This window comes from Theobroma cacao, chromosome 4 (genome assembly GCF_000208745.1).
Source record: "Theobroma cacao cultivar B97-61/B2 chromosome 4, Criollo_cocoa_genome_V2, whole genome shotgun sequence".
NCBI lineage: Eukaryota > Viridiplantae > Streptophyta > Magnoliopsida > Malvales > Malvaceae > Theobroma > Theobroma cacao.
In genome coordinates this window covers 2,704,985-2,728,198 of record NC_030853.1, presented here as the reverse complement: position 1 = coordinate 2,728,198, position 23,214 = coordinate 2,704,985, and the positions used below count along the sequence as shown (strand labels likewise).

At 33.9% G+C, this 23,214-nt stretch overlaps 3 protein-coding genes and 2 non-coding genes across 9 annotated transcripts; 1 reads left to right on the top strand and 4 right to left on the bottom strand.

Annotated features, from left to right (window-relative positions):
• Window positions 4,792-6,982, bottom strand: LOC18601073 (double-stranded RNA-binding protein 3). Of its 3 annotated transcripts, none has more exons than XM_007031888.2 (4): window positions 6,842-6,982; window positions 6,426-6,673; window positions 6,055-6,274; window positions 4,792-5,965 (listed from the first exon to the last, which is right to left on the bottom strand). In XM_007031888.2, the coding sequence occupies exons 2-4, from the start codon at window positions 6,669-6,671 to the stop codon at window positions 4,938-4,940; spliced, it is 1,494 nt and encodes a 497-aa protein (XP_007031950.2). In that variant the 5' UTR covers window positions 6,672-6,673; window positions 6,842-6,982; the 3' UTR covers window positions 4,792-4,937. The 3 variants fall into 3 exon arrangements, with proteins under 3 accessions (XP_007031950.2, XP_007031949.2, XP_017975096.1); XM_007031887.2 differs by having other exon boundaries at window positions 6,769-6,970; XM_018119607.1 differs by lacking the exon at window positions 6,842-6,982 and having other exon boundaries at window positions 6,426-6,680.
• On the bottom strand, window positions 8,308-11,870 carry LOC18601072 (probable protein S-acyltransferase 7). Its single transcript, XM_007031885.2, has 5 exons — window positions 11,495-11,870; window positions 11,078-11,260; window positions 10,120-10,416; window positions 9,303-9,536; window positions 8,308-9,193 (listed from the first exon to the last, which is right to left on the bottom strand). Exons 1-5 carry the CDS (start codon window positions 11,588-11,590, stop codon window positions 8,675-8,677), a joined length of 1,329 nt encoding a protein of 442 aa, XP_007031947.2. The 5' UTR covers window positions 11,591-11,870; the 3' UTR covers window positions 8,308-8,674.
• TRNAQ-UUG lies at window positions 14,218-14,289 on the top strand. The gene has a single exon. It is a non-coding gene; the product is annotated as a tRNA-Gln (tRNA).
• TRNAE-UUC lies at window positions 14,471-14,542 on the bottom strand. Its single transcript has one exon. It is a non-coding gene; the product is annotated as a tRNA-Glu (tRNA).
• Window positions 19,367-23,214, bottom strand: LOC18601071 (serine/threonine-protein kinase CDL1). 3 transcript variants are annotated; one of them, XM_018119622.1, is made up of 7 exons: window positions 22,902-22,950; window positions 21,562-21,625; window positions 21,213-21,418; window positions 20,936-21,125; window positions 20,585-20,653; window positions 20,262-20,509; window positions 19,367-20,046 (listed from the first exon to the last, which is right to left on the bottom strand). In XM_018119622.1, exons 2-7 carry the CDS (start codon window positions 21,620-21,622, stop codon window positions 19,621-19,623), a joined length of 1,200 nt encoding a protein of 399 aa, XP_017975111.1. In that variant the 5' UTR covers window positions 21,623-21,625; window positions 22,902-22,950; the 3' UTR covers window positions 19,367-19,620. The 3 variants fall into 3 exon arrangements, with proteins under 3 accessions (XP_017975111.1, XP_007031946.2, XP_017975110.1); XM_007031884.2 differs by having other exon boundaries at window positions 20,262-20,653; XM_018119621.1 differs by lacking the exon at window positions 21,562-21,625 and having other exon boundaries at window positions 20,262-20,653; window positions 22,902-23,214.

Below are 23,214 nucleotides of genomic sequence, written 5' to 3'. Positions count from 1 at the left end.
TTATTATGATTAATTTTTATTTTATTTTATTTTTAAACATTAATGATTGGTAATTATTTATAAATATTAATAATTGATGATTTAATTATTAATATTGTTTATATAATTTAAATGATATTATGTTATTTATTTTTAATTTATTTTTTTAAATAGGAATAATTTATAATTTATTTTATTAATAATTGATAATTTAAATATTAATATTTTATTAAAAGTTGGAACCAAGTGAGAGAAAGATGAGAGAGAGAAAAATAATATTTTATACAAATGAAGTTGTAATTTTTCAAACTTGTAAGGAGTATTTTTATCTTTATCAATTTTTGAATTTATGCCTCAACTATGGAATAGTTAATACTATGAGAGAGAGTGATATTAGTTATTTCTTGGTTTTAAAGAATTTTGAAAAAAAACCGTTCCTGTGGAATGACTATTTTTTAGACTAATTTTTAACGAAATAAAGGAATCAAAATTTTTTGAGAATAAAGAGAGAATGGCTAACCAAACATGCTATTAGTTTTTATCTTGAAACCTGCTACTATTTGAAGGGTTGGCTCACGGGTGACAAGGTAACGACAGAAAGACCGTTAAATAAATGTGAAGATGAGTTGTGCGAGAGAATGTGTTGGTGGGATTGTTGCGTTACATAAAGCAGAATGCAACCAAATTGCCCAAATCGATACACGTGCCGCGGGTACTTCTACTAGTACTAATAAAACACAAGGAACTATCAATCATTGTTAGACTATAGATCATGTATATATCCAATAATCCATCAAGCAAAAGAAAAATAAGCCAAATTAACAAACGAAAAATGATAATAATGAATTATATGAAAAAATTGAAAATCCATAAAAAAAAATACTAAAAATTAGCATGATTTGCATATGAACACATTTCGTCCAAATTCTATGAAATAAGACACGGAATATTAAAGTAAAATCCTAAAGGAAGAAAAAATAATTATATGAACTTAGAGCATATCATTTCTAATTAATTAATCACAAAACAAGAAGTGAAGTCATACTTTAAACATGATGAAAAAGAATTTCAGAACTTAATGCATCAAAATAAAATAGAAATTGTTGTCCATAAAACGCTAAATAAAACTATACAAAGCATGTAAAGATAAATAATTAGTCTTTAGTATGAGTTTGCAAAAATGACTTAATTTGGCTAATCTTGGAGAGCGGAGGACGAACACAGGTTGCTGTTTAGGGTTTCCCGGAGGTTGAAGAAGAAGGGGTTTAGGGAGAATAAGTTTTCTCTTTAGCTAGGGTTTCCTCCTTCTCCCTTAGTGAAAAATTTAGGGGTTTATATAGAGCGGCACCAATGCAGTTTTTGCTAATTTCCTTCAACCAAGCTTACGAATTACGTTTCTTATGAAGGCTAAAACGCTTGAAAGACGAGAAGAATCAACTTGAGAATCAATGAAATGTCAAATACGTGGCGAACAAAAAATTCATGAAAAATAGTTTTATTATAATGTAAGAATCTGACTTTATTTTGAGATATCCCAAATAAATTAGACATTGAAACAAAAATTTACCCTTCTTTTATTTTGATGGAAATTAAGACCAAAATTTTGATTTTGTAATACAAAAAGTAAAAAAAAATCAAGAAAAATAATTTGTAATGTAAAAAACAAAGATATTTTAAAAAAAAAGTACTAAGTATTACCTGAATATTTGTCTCTCTTCTATTTTTACAGAGGTTAAGTAATGAATCAGTAAAAAAGTAAAAACATGAAAAATAAGTTTAAAATATAAAAAACAAAATTGACCAGAGTCAACGATTGACAGATCATAATGTACACAAAATAAAGTGGCAATTTAGTCCCTGATTTCAAAACAAACACAAGGGCATTCAAGTAAAATCCGATGGATAGAAATAAGTCAAGCTTTCCTCCAACATTCACGTCACCTGATTTCAACTGACTCCTTCCTACTTCCACTGGCAGCTGAATTGCGCGCTAGTATTTCAGTCTTCTAACCCAACATTAACAGCGTAAACCGCTTTACTATATTTCAGTCATCAAACCAATCAAAAGGGTCAGTTCAACGCAACATTTCACCCCTTTTTCTTCCTTGGAGATGAAGGTACTTTGTGACAAGTTCAAGGGAAAGGTCAGCTCTGATGACTATTCGGCTATGCTGAAGCACCTTCATGCCTACAGCAGTGGAAGAATCACTATGATCCGTTTGAAGGAGATGGTGGAAGATTTGCTTGGAAAATACCCTGGATTATTCGACCACTTTCTTTATCCTTTCAACGTCTTTCATGGTTTACCACCACCATTACAATCAGCACAGACCATCAACAAAAGGAAGAGGCCAGCAGGTTCTGAGGAGGGAGTTGGAGAAAACCATGGACGCAACAAGAAGATCATCAGGCTGAGGTTAACTTCTGGTTCAGTTCCAATCCTTTACCACCCTGAATCTACTTCAAGAAACGATCGTCTGTCTCGAGCATTAAGGTTCTGTGACAAAGTAAGGAAGGAAACCAGTTCTGAGAAATATCTGACCATGCTGCGATGCCTGCACTATTATGGCACTGGAAAAATCACAAAGGGTGACACGATGAAGATGATGGCCGACGAGTTTCCAGAGTTTGAGCAAGATTTTCGTCACGTTTTGGAGTTTTATGAGAGTTTAAGTCAGCCATCACCGCAAGCTGAAGACAAAGCGATGAAACCAAACAAAAACATCAAGAGTAATACTCCACAAGCACAGCTTGATGACTTGACACCAAGCTATCGATTTCTTCCAAAGAATCTTTCAGCAAATGAGATCAGTAGCGGCAGCGAACCTGGCGATCTTAAAGTACTGAATAACTGTTGTTATTCCAAGGGTTTGTTCAACAGTGGCAAGGTAAGGCGTATAGACCCTTATGAAGAAATGTTGAATGAGCATGAAGATTACTTGTATGAGAGAGATATGTTGCTGGAATGGCTGCGTTCGACAAAGAAGAATGCAACTAAGTTATATGAAGCCATAAGCGAGGGCAAAATTAAGCAGCCAAATCCGGAGGAGGTGGACAACTATTTTAATCCTTGTAATTTCAGATTTATAGAAAGAATGTACGGAAGTATTCACGGACCAGCAATAGTGGATGAGCTTCGTCAGGCAGCCCACATTGTTCTCCCTTACATTTTGAAGAGGCTAGATCAGATCAATTCATCTTCTTGCCAACCAACCTGTTAAACCTATATTCAAATCTTTGTTTTGCCAGACAATCTTAGCTAGATGTCTGTTCTGTTTTGTTCGGGGCTCTCCCCTTTCCTGTAAATTCTTTTATGCTTTTAGCATATTTGGAGTAAAAACTTCAATTATTCAATATATATTTTATTTATTTTGACTGCTGTCTTTTTGCATGTATTTCAATAAGCTTGCTTGCCTCTTGAATTAAGTTGAAGGATGATTGCACAAGCTATTTTGTACATAGAAAAGCATGAAAGGTTCTGTTTGCAAATCATTGAATTGCCTTTCATTGGCTTTCCATGCAATGTTTAAGGGAAAACGTCAAGTTTTGTAGCTCAAATTTTTGTTGATGTTTCTCTTTAAGGGAAAACTAACATTTTACCTTTACGGCATTAATTTTAAGGCCTCAATCCTAAAGAAAATATTCTTGAGGCCATTGGAGGGTCTGGTTTGGTGCCCAAAAAAAGTGAACATAGGGCTAAGGATCCAGCAACTGAAAGCTGATCCCAGTCTACTAGGTTAGCCCCTGAGAGAGAGTCCAATTCTCAATTTTATTACTGTTATCATGGAGACAAACAAGCAGCCCCATTCCAATTCACACACTCGTACACCTTTGAGATTTCTCAAACCCTCACTTGTTTTATACTCAAAAGTCTCAATTTGGCTGAAAATTTTAAGAAATGATCAGCATGTTGAGACCCTCCCTAAGCCATCAAGAAATAGTCTGGCATTGCTAGAAGCACATTGGTGTTAAACTCACTGCCATCAGAAATAGCCTGGCAGTGATCTGAGGAAGGTGATGCTAATGCAAAAGTTCCATCCTGCCTTGTTGCTGTTTGTGTCCAACAAGCCCACTAGCTCCTTATGGCTGACTCCTATTGCTTTTAAGCTTCAGCAGATGAAGGTCAACTGTCCCCATGTGGCCAGAGCTTTCAATTTTCATACACATGGGAGCAGCAGCAAGAACCCCGCTTTTGTAGCAAATGTGCCCCATGGCCTAACGGCTACTTTGGAGTTTCAAAAACATTGGAATAAAAAACATAAACAAATCAAAATTCCCTGCATTTCTCCAACCTATATCTATGGTTCTACCATTTCCTGGAAGTCTGGGAGTTTCCATGGTCCAAAAGAACCCACTCTAGAGATAAAAAAAAGGTAAGAAACAAACAAAAGATAGTAAAATAGAAAAAACAAAAGAGGATAGAAAGAGAGAAGAAATGAATTAATATATAAAAGAACTAAAAAGGAGAAGGTGGTAATAAATGAGAGGGAAGAAGATGAGGAAGAGATGCAAGGAAGCATTAATGGTGAAGACAAGGGTATTAAATATTTGCTGAGAGGGAAACTTAATTGCTTGCGTTTATCGCTGCAAGTGTCTGTTCGTCCTCTAACAGTCTGTGTGCCTTTCATTGCTAACCCCATCTGCCCCCTCTTTTCAATCGCTCTCTCTTTCTTATCTCCTGCAACCCACTCTCCCAGATCCCATTTAATGCTCATTGCTCTCACTCTCTCTCTTGCTGCAGCGATTTAATAAATGTCAAGGGTGAAAAATTATATAAAAATATACTCCATGATCTTTTACAAAAGAGATTCCTTGAGGCAAATCCAAGAGAAAACCCATGGTTTTATGAAGGCCAAAAAGCATATTTAGTGACCAACCCAAGAGATAAAAACATGCGAGAAATGCTAATAATGGGTTAATTACTTGATAGTATTAGATAGTCTCATTAGGCTTTTACTTCATAATTGTAGATTCATCAACTCAGAACTGAGTTGGTCTGAGTTTGGCTGTGACTTGTTGAACAGTACTGAGCTGGCTGATGAGACCTCAGCTGATCCTATTTGCATGGACATTGAACTAGGAGGAGCAGCAGCATTTCGGCTGGTTGATGAGGGTTCTTTCAGTTGTGATGGGGTTGTTTCTTGGGGTCTGCTTGGTGCTGGTGGTGCTGCACAAACTGGGATCACTGATCTGATTTTAACTGCAGGGGCAATCCTATGTGGGTTAAACCCTCCAGTGTACATGTTCTGGGCCATTGTAGGTGCCATGACAGAAGTTGGTGCGATTTGAGATGGATTTGGGGTCCCAAAAAGCCTGCTGATAATCTGGCTTGCTTCAGTTCCTATTGCGCTGTCAAGCATGCAAGGATTGAGTTTCCCATCACTGGATAATGGAATTGCCCTGTATATAGAAGAAGTCCTACTTGCCCCATAGACATTACTACTTGAAACTAAATTGCTAGAACTTGAACCTTCCTTCTCAATGGACTTGTTGATGACATCTTGTTTGATACCAAGCCATTCTTCCTCATCCTTTAGATGTTCTTCCAGCACCGGAGGAGGCAGTTTCATTTCTGATTTACCCCTAATGTGTATCGGAATGGGTCTATTAGAGAAATAGCTAGATGGACTGTCTCTAGATGAAGTTGGTGGTAAGATCTTTGAAGCTGTTCTAGGTGGGGGTGGAGGAAGGAGAGATACAAAGCTGTTTTGTTTCTGTGTTGAACCATCCAAGGCAGAATCCATCAAGAGGTCCATAAGCCTCCACTGTTGATGAAGTTGAGAGTTAACCGACCTGGAAGAAGATGGAGAGCCAATGTCCCTGTTACCCCTGACCATTCTTCTTTTTGCTTGGTTATAATCCCTCCTCCTAAATTGTTTGCTTTCATCTTTTGGCTTGAAGCTTGAGAGGACTCTTGACACAACTGCCTGATCCTGATCCTCACGATTGTCCGCTTCTTTATTTGTCAACGAATCTAAGCTTGGCACTGTTCAAATATGTACAATAATCATGCACTAACATATAAATACTAATATATGATAATATAATCTAAAAAAATGAGGAATGGGAGTTTACTTCTTTTCAAGGCAGACCAGGCTGCAATTGCAGCATTCTTCTCGGCTTGCTTTTTTGTTTTGGCTGGCTCACCCGTGAAATTCATACCGGCGAGCTCCACTGTGCAAGTGAAGATTGGGACATGACCAGGACCTGATCTTACCGTGGTGTATACAGGGAGGTTAAGCCCAGCTCTATGAGCAGTTTCCTGAAGGAGGTTCTTGTAAATACCAGTCTCATCCTTCATGCATACAAAAGCAAAGGAAACAAGATGAGACAAATCTAGCAAAAAGAGAACAGGGTGTGCTTTAATCTCGTCTACCATCAAGAAAACTATATATCGAACAAAAGCTAATTCATATGAAAGAGTTGTTATATCCAAAGGAACTTACAAGAACTCTTGCAGTGAGAGACCTTGAAGGACCCCTTGCAGACAGTATGTTGAGAGCTACCTCTGCAGCAGCATGCTCAGCCTGTCTCAATGTAGGGCAGTAGCTTGGGCTTTCAAAGATCTCACCATTGAAATTCACAGACGCTTTGAATCTTGGTGCATGATCGGGTCCTTCTCTGATGCAGGCATAGGAAGGGAGGTTAAAACAGCTTCTTTGTGCAAGTTCCTGCAGTTGGTTCTTGAACATATCTGCCATGAAAATCCGATATAAATTAAGCAATTAAATATAGATGAAACTTCCACCTAGAAAGCTAGAAGGAGGTTCAAGGCCAAGAGAAACCGACCTGATGAAAAGAAAAAAATGAAGCTAAATGAACTCCAACGAGTGAAGAAACTATAGAGAGTCAGGGAACTCACCTACTTCACCTGATTTATCCCTCCAACATTGGTATGGGAGTTTTATCTCTCAGGGAAAAAGCATCTGATGGTAATGTAATCTGTAAAGAAGAAATACAAAGGTCACTGAGTTGAGTTAAAAATGTTAAAAATGAAAGACTCATCTTGGGCTTGGAAGCCTTGGTCTTGAGTTTTAATTACCACTAGTCTACTATACTACCTAGCTGTTTTTTTTTATTTAAAAAAAATTACCCAATAGGAAAATAGTATAGCATGACAGTTTTTAACTCAGAACTTTCCCAACAAGCACAGTTTTCTAGCAATGAGGAATCCAAAAACCAGTTGATAATAATAGTATTAGCATGGAGCCCTGACATTTTAGCCTAGTATAGGTAAAACCAAATTACAGAACTCTCCCTGCTTTCTATCTGATTGTAACAGAACATTGTAAGTCTTGAGATGAGATTTATCACAAGATAACACTGCCTTGATGCTGGTCCAGCCTTTTGTTGACTGCACAGTTACCTCTTTAAATTTCACTCCTAGATATTTTACTAACTGTTGCCTCGGCCTTGCCTGGTGCATCACCTTAGCCATTTGCAATGGAACTGGCTCCCTTTCTCGTTTTACTTGTGTAGAAAACCAAATGCCCTTACAAATTGAATTCTGAAATTATTTATGCAAAAGGGCAAATGGATAAAACCAATAAACCAAAATAAAAAGCTGATCTCAGATGCATTAATGGCAGCTAAACTAAGTCTAAAGCAGTATTGCCAGGTCCACATTAATTCAGATTCTTGTTACCATAATGCCACTGATGAGGGTGGTGTTTGTGATTTTCCATAGGAAACTTGAAAGAGATTCTGTAATAGGCAGTGGAGAGGAAATGCTTTCAGTCATTCAAGCTTCACACCATGTTTGGTAGGAGAGGCAGAGAAAGGAAGAAAAGGGGGGTAAAAGGAAAATAGTCTCTCTCTCTCTCTCTCTCTCTCTCTCTCTCTTTTCTCTTGTAAAATTAATCTTTTCAAATGAGTATACAAAAAGGGAGAAACACACATATCAAGGTTTCATAGATGAGGGACAGATATGATGTTAGCTGTTTATGAACCGCATTTGGTCATGGCCATGCTTCATGCCCTGTGACAACAGGAGAGTGAAACTAAATGCCTTTAATTCTGATGTCGGGTGTTATACATGACTTGCAATCTTAGAATTCAAACTTGGGATTTTTATTTGACTGCTCTTTTTAGCTCACATTACCAACATCAACTCACATGTTTCTAACTATACACTATTTAGTTACACAAGACAAGTCCAACGGGGTTGGTACGACAAGTTTGAATTCATTCAGCAGTATTGACTTATGATTATGATATCTTATATCATACGTGAATGTAATCGTTACATTAATTATGGTTCTGGTTCTGGTTGAGGATTTAAAGAAGCCCAACTCAGAACTTGACTGACCAGTCTGCTTGCTGACCCAATTTACTTAACATAGTGACAGCCCATCTCCCTGTTGGCAACACGGCAAAGTTCAGAGAGTTGAACTCAGCACTGTAAGATACTAAAATGAATCCACAAAGGTCAATACAATTAGAAACTAACTAATTCCACAAATACAAAATCAAAACTGGAAAAAGCTCACTCTCATACAAGAAACCAGTTCTTTTTCATCAAAGCACAAGGGCCAAGCCAACACTTTCAAACACCCTGCCAAAAACAAATGTTCCCATAATGCACATGACTCAAGGAGGAAGTCGATGAACCTTAGCATGAAACCCCAAGAATCCCAATCATACCCGCCACATTAAACCCTTTTCCCATTTTCTACAGTCAATATCACAGCATAAGTTATGTCTGACGGTTCTCACTTGTCAAGCCGCCGCCGCTGCTACTCCCAACAGCACGATTTGGTTCTCCCACTCTAGCTGCCAAAGCAAGAACTTCAGGTGACATTTCCCAACTTCCACTTTTTCTACCCCAACTAGATCGCCTTGGATGTATACCAGAACGGTCACCTGTGTCCTCTACTGTTGTTCTAATATCAGGAGATAATTCTCCCAATTCACCCTCCTTAACATTTACACGGTCACGTGTGAGTTGCCCTTCACAATGATCAGTGCCAGCCCCCATATCACCCCACACTGTCTTCCTACCCATTTCTATGTCATCCACGGCCTTCCCCATATTAGGACTCATAAAACCACCAGGTCGTGTTGGTAACGCAGGTTCCCTCATAACCTTTTCCCTAAAGTTGTTCTTGGATAAGGGAATGCTGGAGCAAAATATCTCCTTAAAGTTCTCAACCACTCCTTTGTTATAGGGGTTTGCTCGGCGATCATATCGGTATCTGAAATTCTCATATGTTGTCTGCAGAAGCAGACACATGGATAGTTACACCATGTAACAATTAAACTAATGTAACAGCACATGGATGGACTACTTTTTGCAACATGATTAGATCAGATGAGTATCTTACCTGATTTGTGCTGATCAGATACAAATGGAAGGCGGTCAAACCACCAACAAACCACATTGAGATAAAAGTGTAAACTATTAAAACAATGGAAGCCGGTGTTTTAATCATGGCTCTCCAAATTGTTGTCTCCTCTGATGCCATGATCCTTCTAATGTAGACCCAACAGAATGCAAAAACATATATACAGAGAAGGGTTGTTGAGAAGACAAACATGAAGAAGAACCGATAATTTCGCTGCACGCAATAATAAAATAACCATGAGTTTAGTACACAGTATGAGAAAGCAGAAATCAGAAAAACGTCGAATTCACCACAAGTATAATCAATATTAATCTGAAACTTTCACAACCACAAAGATGTATCTGCTAATTTAGGTTCTTAAATGGTTTAGGCTTTGTAGCATGCTGATTTCTGTCACCCAATGACTGAACTCAAAATAACTAGAATGAGTAAGTTTCAGTAGCAGGAGGACTCCTCTCCTCAAGGAGTTTCTCCAAGGTAAATACAAGCATGTTTAACATGTCACTTTGAGCTTTGGCCATACAATTATGACCTCCACTAGAAGGATAAGAGTGGATAGGAATATATGCAAAAAACATGTCATCATCCTGTTCAACACCAGTTGTTGCATCCCACCCACAACTAGTTATACTGAAATCCAAACACACTACTTAACATAATGCAGCATAAAGGAAATGAAAACACAGACACAAAATGGATGGTTCTTGTTGTGATGTTTTCTATTTCCTTTTGAAGGAGAGGATCCTTCTTTGGATGTTCAAGAAAAGGAGATAATTCTAAAAAAATAATGACATACCAGACCAATACACTGCCCAACCCAAGGACAGTGGTGATCAAATCGTTCGACACAGTTATTGCAGATTGAACAGTGTGAGCATCGAGGAGGTCTATAAAGCATGCAAGTGTCACAATACTTGATCTTCACAGAAACTCCGTTGACCTCCACTTCTTTCATGCGAGGCAATCGTAACTGTGGAGTTTGGCCAGCCCCAACATCTGTATTCCCGTCAAAACCTTCTGGCTCTGGAGGGTGTGCATTGCGTGGAATTATACCAGGATCTCTTCCAGATGTTAGCAGTAGAAGAACTAAATCCTAAAGGAAGAAACAAACACATTTATAAGCTTCAAGATGTGTTTCAGGGAAATCACATAGAATTCTCCAAAACTCTAACAAATGCGTGACAAAGTTTGTAAAAGCCTGGAGGAATTTTTTGTTTTGGACATTTAAGACACCATTGGGATCTTTCGAAACAAGGTAGCCACATCCATGGTGACATCCCGAAAATCAGCCTAATTGACACTCCAGGCAATTGTGATGTGATTTGCATCAATAATTGAGACAGTCAAACATCATCAAGAACTCATTGCTTAGGTTGAAAGTGCATGGTTTATAAACAAAGAGACCAGATGAGCATTTTGGATCCCTTAATGACAAGCCAATAGCACGAGCTGAGATTGCAAATTTTAATTTACTTTATGTGGTAGAATTCCGCCACTTTCTTTGTAAAGGAAGGACCATATATGGTATGATCATAAAAACTACAAACTTAAGTCAATATATCTAACTAATGACAAAAGGAGACCTAACCAATCATCTGGCACAATGGTAAAAGTTATGAATTAAAACTAAATGCCAAAAAAAAAACTTTAAAGGAAAGATAATTTCCAGTTCAACCCACCTCGGCAACAAAAAATATTTCCAAAGAAATGGAACATAACAACACATTCAAACATGAAGTTGCAAAGAAACTTACATAGACAGTGAAGGCAACAGCAACAACCATGATTGAAATACCCAAGTGATGAGAAAAATCATCCATCAATTTCCCGGCAACAAATACACAGAAAATGGACACTGGAGCTACTATGAGTAAAATAGTCAGCCCTAATGATCTTACATCTGGCCCAAATATAAACCTCCCTTGAAATAAAAATATCTGCAAAACAGAACACAAACAAACATAAATTTTATGTCTTGAAAAAACCCATGGATAAAAATGTTGTCTTTTTCTAATTAGTACTAGTAATAAAAATTATTAATATAAATATAAAGAAAAAGTGAGAAAGGCAATGAAGGGTTTTGAAGTCTACAAAAAGAAATAAGATCCAAAACCCAAAAATATTTAAGAGGAAAGGATAAAACTAGTAAAAAAAACAGGAAAAAAGCTTACATTGCTGCCTTTCCAAGTTTGGTAAACCCGTAAATCAACCGACCCGCCGCCGGAAGAACCCGGATCCGATCGTTGAGGTGGCGGCACCACATACATCTCTCTCTTTTACTCTCTGACTCTCAGAAAAAGTAAAACTAAAATTGCTGTAAAAAAAAATTGAGCTTTTGACAAAAGAGGAAAGAGCTTCAAGTAGTGAAATGGAAAGCCATGGGTGGAATGAGTCGGGGCGGGCGAGTTAATAGAGTTCCGGTGAGTCGGGGACGAGTCGGCGACAAGGCATGAGCTTTTGGTATTTTTAAAAGAAAGTGGAGGGGACGTTGGGTTTTCTGTGGGTTTTCTTTCGTTCCTTTTTCCAGTGTTTTGGATTAACAGAGATTCTTGATTGAATGCTCTGTATCTGAGCTTTACAGTGAGGAATATGATGACGTGGCCAATTTTCATTGGCCAGTGACTGACTCGGACCGGTAGTGGTGGGTGAACCAATAGTACCAATCTGGGTGACGTGAGGCCGGGCCGGCCCCGGTTCCCTATGCAAATTTACTTTATTGACCTTTGTTAGCACTTAATGGTAATTAAATTTTGATCAACATTTCCTAAACAATTTTTTTAAATAATAATCCTACCAGTTTACTTATGAATATATGTATGTTAGTGAGATATTGGGAAATCTTTTACTTCTTACAAAATTGATTTTTGGAATTAATCACAAAAATAGTAAAAAATAAATAAATTACTTTTAATCACATTTATGAGATTGATAAGTAAATTATTTGTGTTTTATTTTAATTTTCGACAAGCATCTCATCAACATGCTTTGGTCTTGATTCTAAAGAAGAGGTCTTAATTTATTCCTATGGGTTTAATCTAATTTTATAGTAGTTTATTTAATTTATTTGTTTAACAATTTTTTAATAGATGATATATAGTAAAAATAATTTGATTATAGTTGCAATTTGTACTTGTCAATGTTGTTTTTGAAGGAAAAATTAATTTCATAGTCAACTATACAAGTAATTATGGAAAATTACTCTTTTTTCTGCATCCTATGTTTTCCCAATTTGGTTTTTGTTCAATATGGTTGATGGATCTTTATGATGATCTAACTAGCTAGTATTTCAAACTCACATGAGGTCACTTAATTTGGAACAACAACCGACAACGATTAATTACAAAACTAGTGAAACAGAAACCTATATAATAAAGGTGAAAAGGCTTAATTTAATACACATTCAGTATTTAATTCAAATCAAGAGTAAATCTCGTAAATTTATATAAAAGCAAACAATTTTCGATCGGATTAGCTAATTTGTTATTAGAATAAATTAATTGGATTAATATTTTATTTTTTAATTTTAGATAATATCTAATTAATTTAATTATAAAATAATTTTAAATGAATTAACGGAACCGATCATTTACACACCCATGCAGTGTATATTTTGCTATAAATTATTGAGATGGAAGAACTCAACCTTGGAAGTGAAAATAGTTTGGTTTTCAAGTACAAGTATTAGTGGACCAATAATTCAATATTTAATATATTCATGCAGCAACCATGATTGCACCCTCCCCGTGGAATTCACAGCCATGATGGATGCCAAGCGCCACTAACATTGGAATTTGCAAAAGTCAAGTGGGCCTTTTAACTGCAAATTTCTCATAATTAATTTATAAATTATAATTTTTTTAATTTAAAAAAATTTATGTACTAATCAATAAATTAAATATTTAAATATAAATTACATCTTAATCATGTTTTATAAAACTAATTAAATTTGTCAAATGAATGAACCAGTTAGTTTAATGGAACAGACCATGACATCAACAAGGCATGAGAACAAAAAAAATACATTCATGATAGAAATGAAAGATTTCGGGGGAATTTGGTAAATAATAAAATATTATTTGGCTATAATTGAAAGAAAAAAAAATGAAAAGAGAAAGCATTGTTGTTGAATGAAGATCTTCATGCAGGATCACGTGGACCATTCACTTGCTTGTTCCCTAATTTAAAGAGCACCATTCTTAGGGCATTGAGTACAAGCAAATGCATTTCCAATTTGCAAATCAAATCAATTTCTTGAGAATTTTATCAAACTTACTTTAGATTTTGGAAATTATAATTTAAAGGAAGTAATAAATGAGATTGGACAGGAGATGGTGCAAGCTAACTTATCTCTATGAATATGATTATATGAACTTGTAATTCCATTCAAATAGGAAAGGTTTAAATTTTGTTTTGAAAAATGAGTTTTTAAATTTTTATTTTGAATTAAAATAATTTTTATTTTTAATAAAAAATTAATCGTCGTCATATTTAATCTCAATTGACATTTTTCATTAACTTGACATATGATATGACTAGTAAACACACCACATAGCAAAATCAAAACTCAAAATGATCAATCATATGTCACATGAACAAAAAAAATAAAACAACTAATATGGGATTTGTTTGATTTTAAATAAAAATTAAAAAATTCATTTGATCGTATTGAATAAATGCATATAATACAGAATTTATTATTATCGTTTATGCCAACATCAAAAAGACAAAAACAACTTGATTAAAATAATCAAAAGTTGATATTAACTTCTACCAAAAACTTATGTCTCAAGTATAATAAAACTTCCCAATTTGACCGGAGGTTGGTTCGTCCAATAATTTCATCCACAATAAGATAAAACAGCTGAAAATGACACACGAAAGCCTAGGAAGAGATGGTTCCATGGTGTAGTGGTTAGCACTCTGGACTTTGAATCCAGCGACCTGGGTTCGACTCCCGGTGGGACCTTATCTTGTCTCTAATCATTTTTCCCTTTACTCTTTACTTTCCAAAACAAATATGTTTTCTGTTGCCAAGAATCGAGCTTGGGTGAAAGCCGGACAAGTCTGGACTTTGGACCCATCGACTTAGGTCTGACTCCCAGTGGAACCCTTTTTTATACTTTCCAAAATCAAAAGAAAAAGAATTTTTCCGTTGCCGGGAATCGAACCCGGGTCTCCTGGGTGAAAGCCAGATATCCTAACCGCTGGACGACAACGGATGGTTGACAGTGCATTCTTAATAAATCCTTTTAAACCAAAATAAAGAATGCTGGTTTTTCACCAAGCAACGGTTATAATTTCAATTTAATCTCTAAAAAAAATCTTTAAACTATTCAATAAATTTAAATAAGTTTTTATTCTTTTATTACATTCAAATCAAATTTATTTATTTTTATTTTTGACCAAATAAGCTCTTAGAATTAATATTTGACTAATTATTATTATTCAAAATGTCATTTGTTATTTTTATATCGTATGGTAATGATACGTTATGTTAACATTTCATTATAGATGATAATATGGTATGATGACATAACCATATGGATTTTTTACGCTCCATATCAACGTCACATTTGTGAATATAAAATGACAAGTGATGTTTTGACTAGTGACAATTAGTCAACTCTTAATTGTAACGGTTTTTTAACTTAAAATAAAAATATAGAAATTTAACTAAATATAATAAAAAATCTTATTTAAAATTTTTTAAATAATTTATAATTTTTGTAATATTATACCTATAATTTTTTATTTAAAAATAATTTTACATTTTCAACGAATTTAATCAATCTCGGTCAGAATCACTCTTACTCAAATTGATCTGAAAGCCATTATGAATAAATTAATATATTATGAATGTACTAATACTAGTATGATAGTACTAGTATTTTATCCCAAAGTGTAGATTTATTTCCAGCTTTCTTTGAAATTGTATTGTTTTTACTAACCAAAACTAAAAACAAGCTCATTAGCAGCATTTTATGAATACAATATGAATGAATCAAAGTTACTCATTAGATTAAATTGGAAATTCATGGCAAAATTCTTTCCCCACATTCCATTTTTAGTACAATTCACTATAAGGATTCAAAAAAAAAAAATTTCTAAAGAAGACAACTAGTACAATAAGACCTCGAGCATGAACTGATTATACTTTATTGACATTAAGGTTGAGCAAAAATCAATCTAATAGAAGAATTTGAATAATTTCAATTAATTTGGTTTTGGTTTTATATTAGTTATGTGTATTGATTTTTTTTAATTTGTTTGATTGATTTTTAATATTGAAAATTTATAAAAAAAAACCGATCATACATATCAATCTCAATTTTTTTAAACATTATATATATATATATATATATATATAAAATATTACACATAAATATATAAGTTTTAATATTTAAAATTGATTATCACCAAAATAACCAACCCATATAATTTTATGATAATTAGATAAATTCAATTTTTAAAAATTTCATATCAATACTCACCCAAAACCTAAATTGACTATTCCATACTAACAATGAATGGGAAGCAAAGAGGCAGGCCCAGCAACCATCAAATCCAATAAGGAATGTGTAGACTTGCTTGGCATAATTTTGTATCAAGATTTAAATAAAAGTGTTAAAATATGTACATATATTTTTAAAATATTTTTTGTATTTAAGAAAATTATCATTGACCCAAAATTATATTCACACTAAAATTTCACTTCAGGTTATCGTGACATAAATTAACAAATTCAATATTATAATGAAATTGATTTGTATTTATTTAAATAATAATAATATTGAAATTATTATTTCTTTAGAGTTTTTATTAATAAAATAAATTATTAACCTTCTCCTTCTTTTGAGAGGGAGTGGGCGAAACATTCTTGCTAACTAGAGTACACTTATTTCATACTTGAACGGTCCTTAATAAAATCATTGATATATCATTATTTTTAAATAGATGATTTTAAAGAGTTTTCTTTACTAATACATTATGACAAAGTTGAGCGAGTCCTATAAGTTCATAATAACAATTATTAGTAATAATTATAGTATGAATATACTAGCAAAAACCTCAATAACATAATACAATGTCATCTTAGTTTCACAATTTTTTTATTTTGATTAGATCAACATCACAAGCCATGACCGCTCCACTTGTCATAATTATTAAAATACCGAAAACAATATAAACATTGAAATTTGTCATTACACTTAAAGAATACTAACCTCTTTTGTTTTGGTTGTTAGTAGAATACTTTTGCATGGCTACAAGAATTGATTTGCGAAGAAAATATTCATTTTATAAGGTAAAGGGAGAGAAGACGGTATAAAAATTTTAAAGACTTTTACAAATAATTATAATGAATTAAATTATAGGCTAAATACTCAAATACGTCCCCGAATTATATCAAAAAAGTCAAATGAGCCCATTTTTTTTGCTGCGTTCAAATAAATCCTTAAATTTTTATTTTGGATCAAATAAGTTTTTCTCATTAATTGTTGACTAATTTCTATTAATCAATGATACAGTAATTTTTAATACCATGTTTACCTGCCATGTGGCATGTTAACATGTCATCTTAATGACGTTAATGCCATGTGGCAAATGACGTGATGTCAAAAATTACTAATTCGGTATTGAGTTTTTTTCTTTTTAAATGTCCAAAAATTATTGATTAGATATTTGAAATAAAAAATTTAAAAAAAACTAATTGTTTCAAATTGATTATTATCGTTTCTTAACTGATTTTCATTTTCTTAATCGAAGTCACCTTTCCTAACAAAAAAAACTTAGAGCTTATTTGGCTGAGGTTTTTTTTAGCTTAAAGGTTATTATGAAACTCTTATAAAAAATAATAATTTTTAAAATTAAATTAAATATGTTTGGTAAATTTACTTTTATATACTCTTTTCTTATAGATAAGCTGTTTGACAAAATAATTTACATAAATTCTAATTTTGATTAAAATTACCATAAAAGGTATTTAATAAATAACTTTTTATTAATCACAATTTTCTTTATTCACAATAAAAAAAGTTAATTTTATTTATTTATTTATTTATAATAATTTAGAAATATAAAAAGTATTTTTATATAACATAAAATTTTTAATTAATAACAAATCATATAAAAATGGAAATGGATAATGTTAGAATTATTTTTAATAGATGACAATATTTTTGAAACAAAAAGGAAAATTCTCCAGAAAATGAGGTGTGCTTTTTAAAAAAAAGAAAAAAGAAAAAGGTCCCCTCTAGAGCATTTATTGAAACTATTTATTTTTTAATTTTGTTTTTTAAAAAAATTGTTTTTGTTAAGAGCTTCTCAAAATCTTTATTTGGCTTTACTTCTGCTTTTAAGAGGTAGATAAGTTGAAAAAAGACAAGCCAAATAGGTACTTAATCCAATTTTTCCATACTGATTGAAGTCGTTGTTGTTTGATTCAAAGTTGGTGTAGAAAAATTCGAAAATACCCATAAACGATTTTAAGAAGAGGAAGAGTAAATATAGGATACACAATATTTATAATACTGAAACTAGCAAAGATACACAATGTTGTTCCACAATAAAAGAAAATCAAATCTTTCTCTTTTATTCTCTAAAATTTGTAAGAAAATATGATACTTTTCTTTTCCCTAAAATCTATAAAATAAAGTTAAATCTTTCTATTCTCTTCCTTTATAATCTATAAGGGAAATCTGATGCTTTTCGTTTTTCTAAAATCTATAAGGAAAATTTGATGGTGTTGAATTTTATTTATTACCAATAATAGATTCTCTTCCCACATCTTTTACAGTTTTTAAAATTTTAAAATTATCCAAAGAATATTTTTATAAGAGGAATAGGAATTTGTAGATAGAGAGAAGATATTATGAGAGAGAGGATATTCTGACTATATGGTATGTCGGGTTTAGAGAATGTCGAAAAAAGAAAAGGGTTTTTTTTATTAGGAAATATGACTTCAATTAATAAGACGGTAATTAGTTAAAATATGATAGTAATAAGTTTGAAGTAATTACTTTTTTAAAATAAAATACCCATACATCTTTGAGTTTTAATTAAAATTATACGAAGATTCGTTAGTTTGAAAAATAGACAATCTGCCTTGAAAGAATGTATGTTGCTGGACACATAAGTCAAACTGTTTAAATTTTTCGTTAATTTGTTGATATAACAATGCTTTTTAGATAATTTTACCTTTGAATGTGTCAAAAATTACAACACGATATAAACTTTTATTTTTCATTTTAATTTTTTTTTCTTAAAAAAAAAAACTACTTACCTTTTTCGGACAGATCTGGCCTGAGAATTGCACTCTCTTAAAGGAGCACAGCTAGACCGACACTCCCTTAGGGAGCGCTGATGTTCCGCTCCCCCAAGGGAGCACGGAGCTCCCCTTTGAGGGAGTTGTTGTGCTCCTTCAAGGGAAAGTCAGAGCTCTTTTTTGAGCTATCTGGGCGCGATTTGGAGCTCCTCAGTGTTGAGGAGTGCCAAATCTGATCACAGGGCGGTCGGTCGGAGTAAGGGAGTGCCTCCGGCCGATAAAATTGTTTGAAAGAAAGATAAAAATTGAGAGAAAGAGAAAAGGGTATTTTAATCTTTTTACTTTTTCTGTTAATGATGTTAAGGTTTTTAGGTTTGAGTGTTTATTTTTTAAATTAATAAATTTTTATATAATTTTGATTAAAATTTAAAAGTGTCAAGATATTTTATTTTATTTTTTAATTTTTTATTTTAAATTCTTAATCAATAATATTTAAAAATTTGAGTAAATAAAAAGAAAAAAACTCTATTTCTATTAACAATTTTTGATACAACGTGGCATTGATGTCACTAAGATACACATCAATATACAACGTGAAAGAAGATGTGATATTGATTAATTTTTGCTAGTCAACGATTAATATAAAGAACTTATTTATTTTAAAATAAAAATTTAGAGATTGATTTAAATGTAATAATAATATAAAAATTAAATTAACTTTTTTGATATAATTTGCAAACGTATTTAGATATTTAGCTTAAATTATAGTAAAACTGGGATGGAAAACAACATTAGCATTTAGCAACAAATTGGGCTATATTTTTGAAATGGATTGTGAGGAGAAATGTTATAATATTAAAAGAATTTGGGGTATAGCTTTTCCTGATAATATTTTTGGTTTTACTCTTGAATTCAAAATTTTTGGTTTTTTGGGGCCAGAGAAGGAAATTGAAAAGCAAACCCCATCCCCATACGGTTTAGAATTCAAGAAAACAAAGGCATGCACTTAAGATTTAGGCTTCTAGATTTCCTCCTTCATGCACATGGAGTTCCTCGTTCATGTTGGTTTAACTCCAAGAATGTCTTCAACTTTGACCTGTTTGATCCACCAGAGACATTTTCTCCACTTTGTCGTCTTTTTTCTCTGCATCTCCGTCCCCACTCCATGGCCCTAGCAACAGCTCGCTCTCTGTCAAACGCCATGGTTGGAGACTCCCTGATCTCAGGCCCTCTGGCTCTGACATCAACCCTATTGCCTTCATTTGGGTCATATGGACGGGAAGCCAAATAATTCAGAGCAAGCACTACATCACCAATAGAGGGTCTGGAATTAGCATTTTCTTGGATGCACATGGAGGCGACCTCTAGAACCCTCCTCAAGGTGGGTCTGGGAAAGTGACCTCTCAGCACAGGATCCGCTAAGCTCAAAATCTTCTTTGCATCTCTCAACATGGGTAGGGCCTAGAAAAAAATTTCAAATATATATATATATATATAAAATTAGGTCATAAAACTCATTGCTGGAAAGTATCTATAACAAGGAATCTTGAGCATGTGTAGTGACTTTTAGGCCGACTTTACAAATAAATGTTTGAATGACCAAAAGTATAAATGAGAAGCAATCATGAAGTAGAACACTTTCAGCCAAAGATTCTAGATGCAATGTGAAGTATTACCCAATTAACAAGGTATCGCTCGTCAGGAGCACTGGTAATATCATGAGCTTTACGTCCAGTTATTAGCTCCAACAAGACTACCCCAAAACTAAAGATGTCAGACTTCATACTCAATTTTCCGCTACTAAGGTACTCGGGGGCACAGTAGCCTCTGGTTCCCATGATCCTAGTGGAAACATGTGATTTATCTCCGCTTGGACCAAATTTTGCAAGCCCAAAATCAGAGAGCTTTGGGTGGAAGCCCTCACCTAATAGTATGTTAGATGATGTTAAATCTCTACACAAAACGGGAGGATTGGCTCCACTGTGAAGATATTCCAGACCTTTGGCTGCACCAGCAGCTATTGTCAATCTTGTATTCCAGTCCAAAGGCTTCTGACCAGGAGTACGAACTGCAAAATTCATTGCTCTTCTATTAATGTTACTCAAAAGATGTAGAAACAATAGCATCATTTGTGTAGAGTTATCACTAAAATACTCCGTAATTAACTATCAAAAAACTACGACTGGACTAGCAGGAAAAGAAACTTGAAAAGGTTGTTAAAGCTGTTTGTAGGCAGTGAGTGAGTGAGTACCTTTGAGACCCATTATGGAGGTCTAGAGAGAATCACAGAAAAGATTTCTAACAAATGAATTCTTTTACAAGATTAATGGAAAAAGAATAGAGATATTACAACGGAGTTGATCTTCCAAGGATCCCAGCTCCATGTACTCATAGACAAGAAGCCGCTGATCCCCTTCAGCACAGTATCCAATCATATTGACAAGATTAGGGTGATGTAAAAGAGAAAGCATGAGAACCTCCACAAGGAACTCCTCTTCCCCTTGGTGACCACTCCTATCAAGTTGCTTAACAGCTACAACCTGCTAACAACCATAATACATGTGATTGACAAGCAACTTGGATGAATAAAAGTTCCCTGGAAATTTGACAGGCACAGAAGAGCGTACCTGACCAGTACTTCCTAATTGCCCTTTATAAACAGGCCCAAATCCACCTCGTCCAATCAAGGATGTGTTTCTAAAACCATTTGTTGCGGTTTCCAGCTCTTGATAGGTAAAAGTCTGAGCTCTATTGCCAGCATTAGGCTCATCTGTTGGAGCTGGTGGTTCCCGCCTTGAGCCTGTAACGCTTTTTGATCCTACTGAATCATCTCCTGTTTTGGTTCAGGCATAGTTAGATGATCAGCATAAACCGTATCATGCTACTTGGATTAACATGTAAATTTCAGATATCTTTAAAATTCAATTTCCTTTTGGAGTATAAAAGTGTGCTAAAAAAACAGATTTTGGATCCAACCTAGTACGCTGAGATGTAATAGCCTACTTCGCTGAAGTTTGGCCAACTTTTGGAATCTCATTAGCTGGTTCCAAAAATCTCCAATTTAGTTTGGTTCATCTAGGAAAAGACACAAAGTAAAAAGAAAGGCAGCACTGACAAATCCTACAAGTTACTGACTCATAAGATAGTTAAGAAAAAGACAAGGCAGAATCAACCGAAACTCACACAAGTTCAGTATTAAATCACATATATCTTGCACACTGAAGCCACAGAGTTATCCCAGCTAAGCTTTAAATCTTAAACTCTTATAATGGCTCAAGCTAACTCAACTGCTCAAGTGTGCTTCTATTCCATGAAAAACCTAGTAAGTTAAGTTCAATAACAATTCCACGAAGAATTAGCTCTGAAATGCAATCTTAACTGAAATAACAAACTCAATTGTCAATAGCCGAACAGTATCACCATACCAAAGCCGATAAAACCCAACATTATTACCAGAAATAGCAGCAATGTCGTCTGCAATAGTAGAATTAGGATGAAACTTCATTCTGCTTTCTAGCCGGTTGGGTGGAACAATTCAATGTATAAATTCAAAAACTTATTTCTTGAATAAGACTTAACGCTTTTATAGAATAAAAGGTATTCCACTCATGCAACAAATCAAAAAGGTCAACCTTCCTAACAGAAATTAAGAAACCAAAAGATTCTAAATTAAATAAGCTCACATCCAAGAAAATGAGAAAAACCAATGGTCACTTCATTACAATATGCTTAACACTGCCAAAATTCTATCTACTAAAATCATATTACTCCCGAGATATTGATAACAGTAGCCTAAACAAACGCTTCTTCAAACAAACAAATGGATTAAGTGACCTCAATTGATTAAAAATCATAATAAACCAAGATAAAAAAAAAAGAAAGAAAAGTAAACTGAAAAACAACAAGACTGAGGCATATCAAACAAAGAATGCAACCAGAACCACAGGAAAGAAACAATTGCATGAAAGAAAGGTAACGGAAGAAACTGACCAGAAGAAAATTGAGGCATGCATTTCTTTTTAAGCTGTATTTTCTCACACTCCATCACAATATGCTTAACATTGCCAAAATTCTATCCACTAAGTTAACATTACTCCCAAAATATTGATAACAGTAGCCCAAACAAACTCTTCTATAAACAAACCAATGGATTATGTAACCTCGACTGATTTAAAATACCATATTAAATCCAGATCGAAACAAAGATAAGTAAACTGAAAAGAACAACAAGACTGAGGCATATCAAACAAAGAATGCAGTCAAAAAACACAGGAAAGAAGCAATTGCGAGAAAGAAACTAAGTTCTTGTTTCTCACCACTCTTCTGCTTCTTCACTCTCCTCCAACAACAACAAGGGCAAAAACCCATTTGCTCCTGATCAATCAAAATCCAAAAAAGAAAAAGAAGAGAAGGCTATCCCTTTTTTTATTCTCTCTAGTGGAAAAGCTTCGAAACTTGACAACTAAGAACTTCACTTGACAATAAAAAAACACTGATCTGGGTTTTGGCCTTCCACGTTTATTTCACGAAAACAAGAATCAAAATATAGAATCTTAAATTTTGTCTCTAATTCTTCCTGACGTCAGTTCAGAATGATGATAAAATCATGAATATTATAATGATAATAAT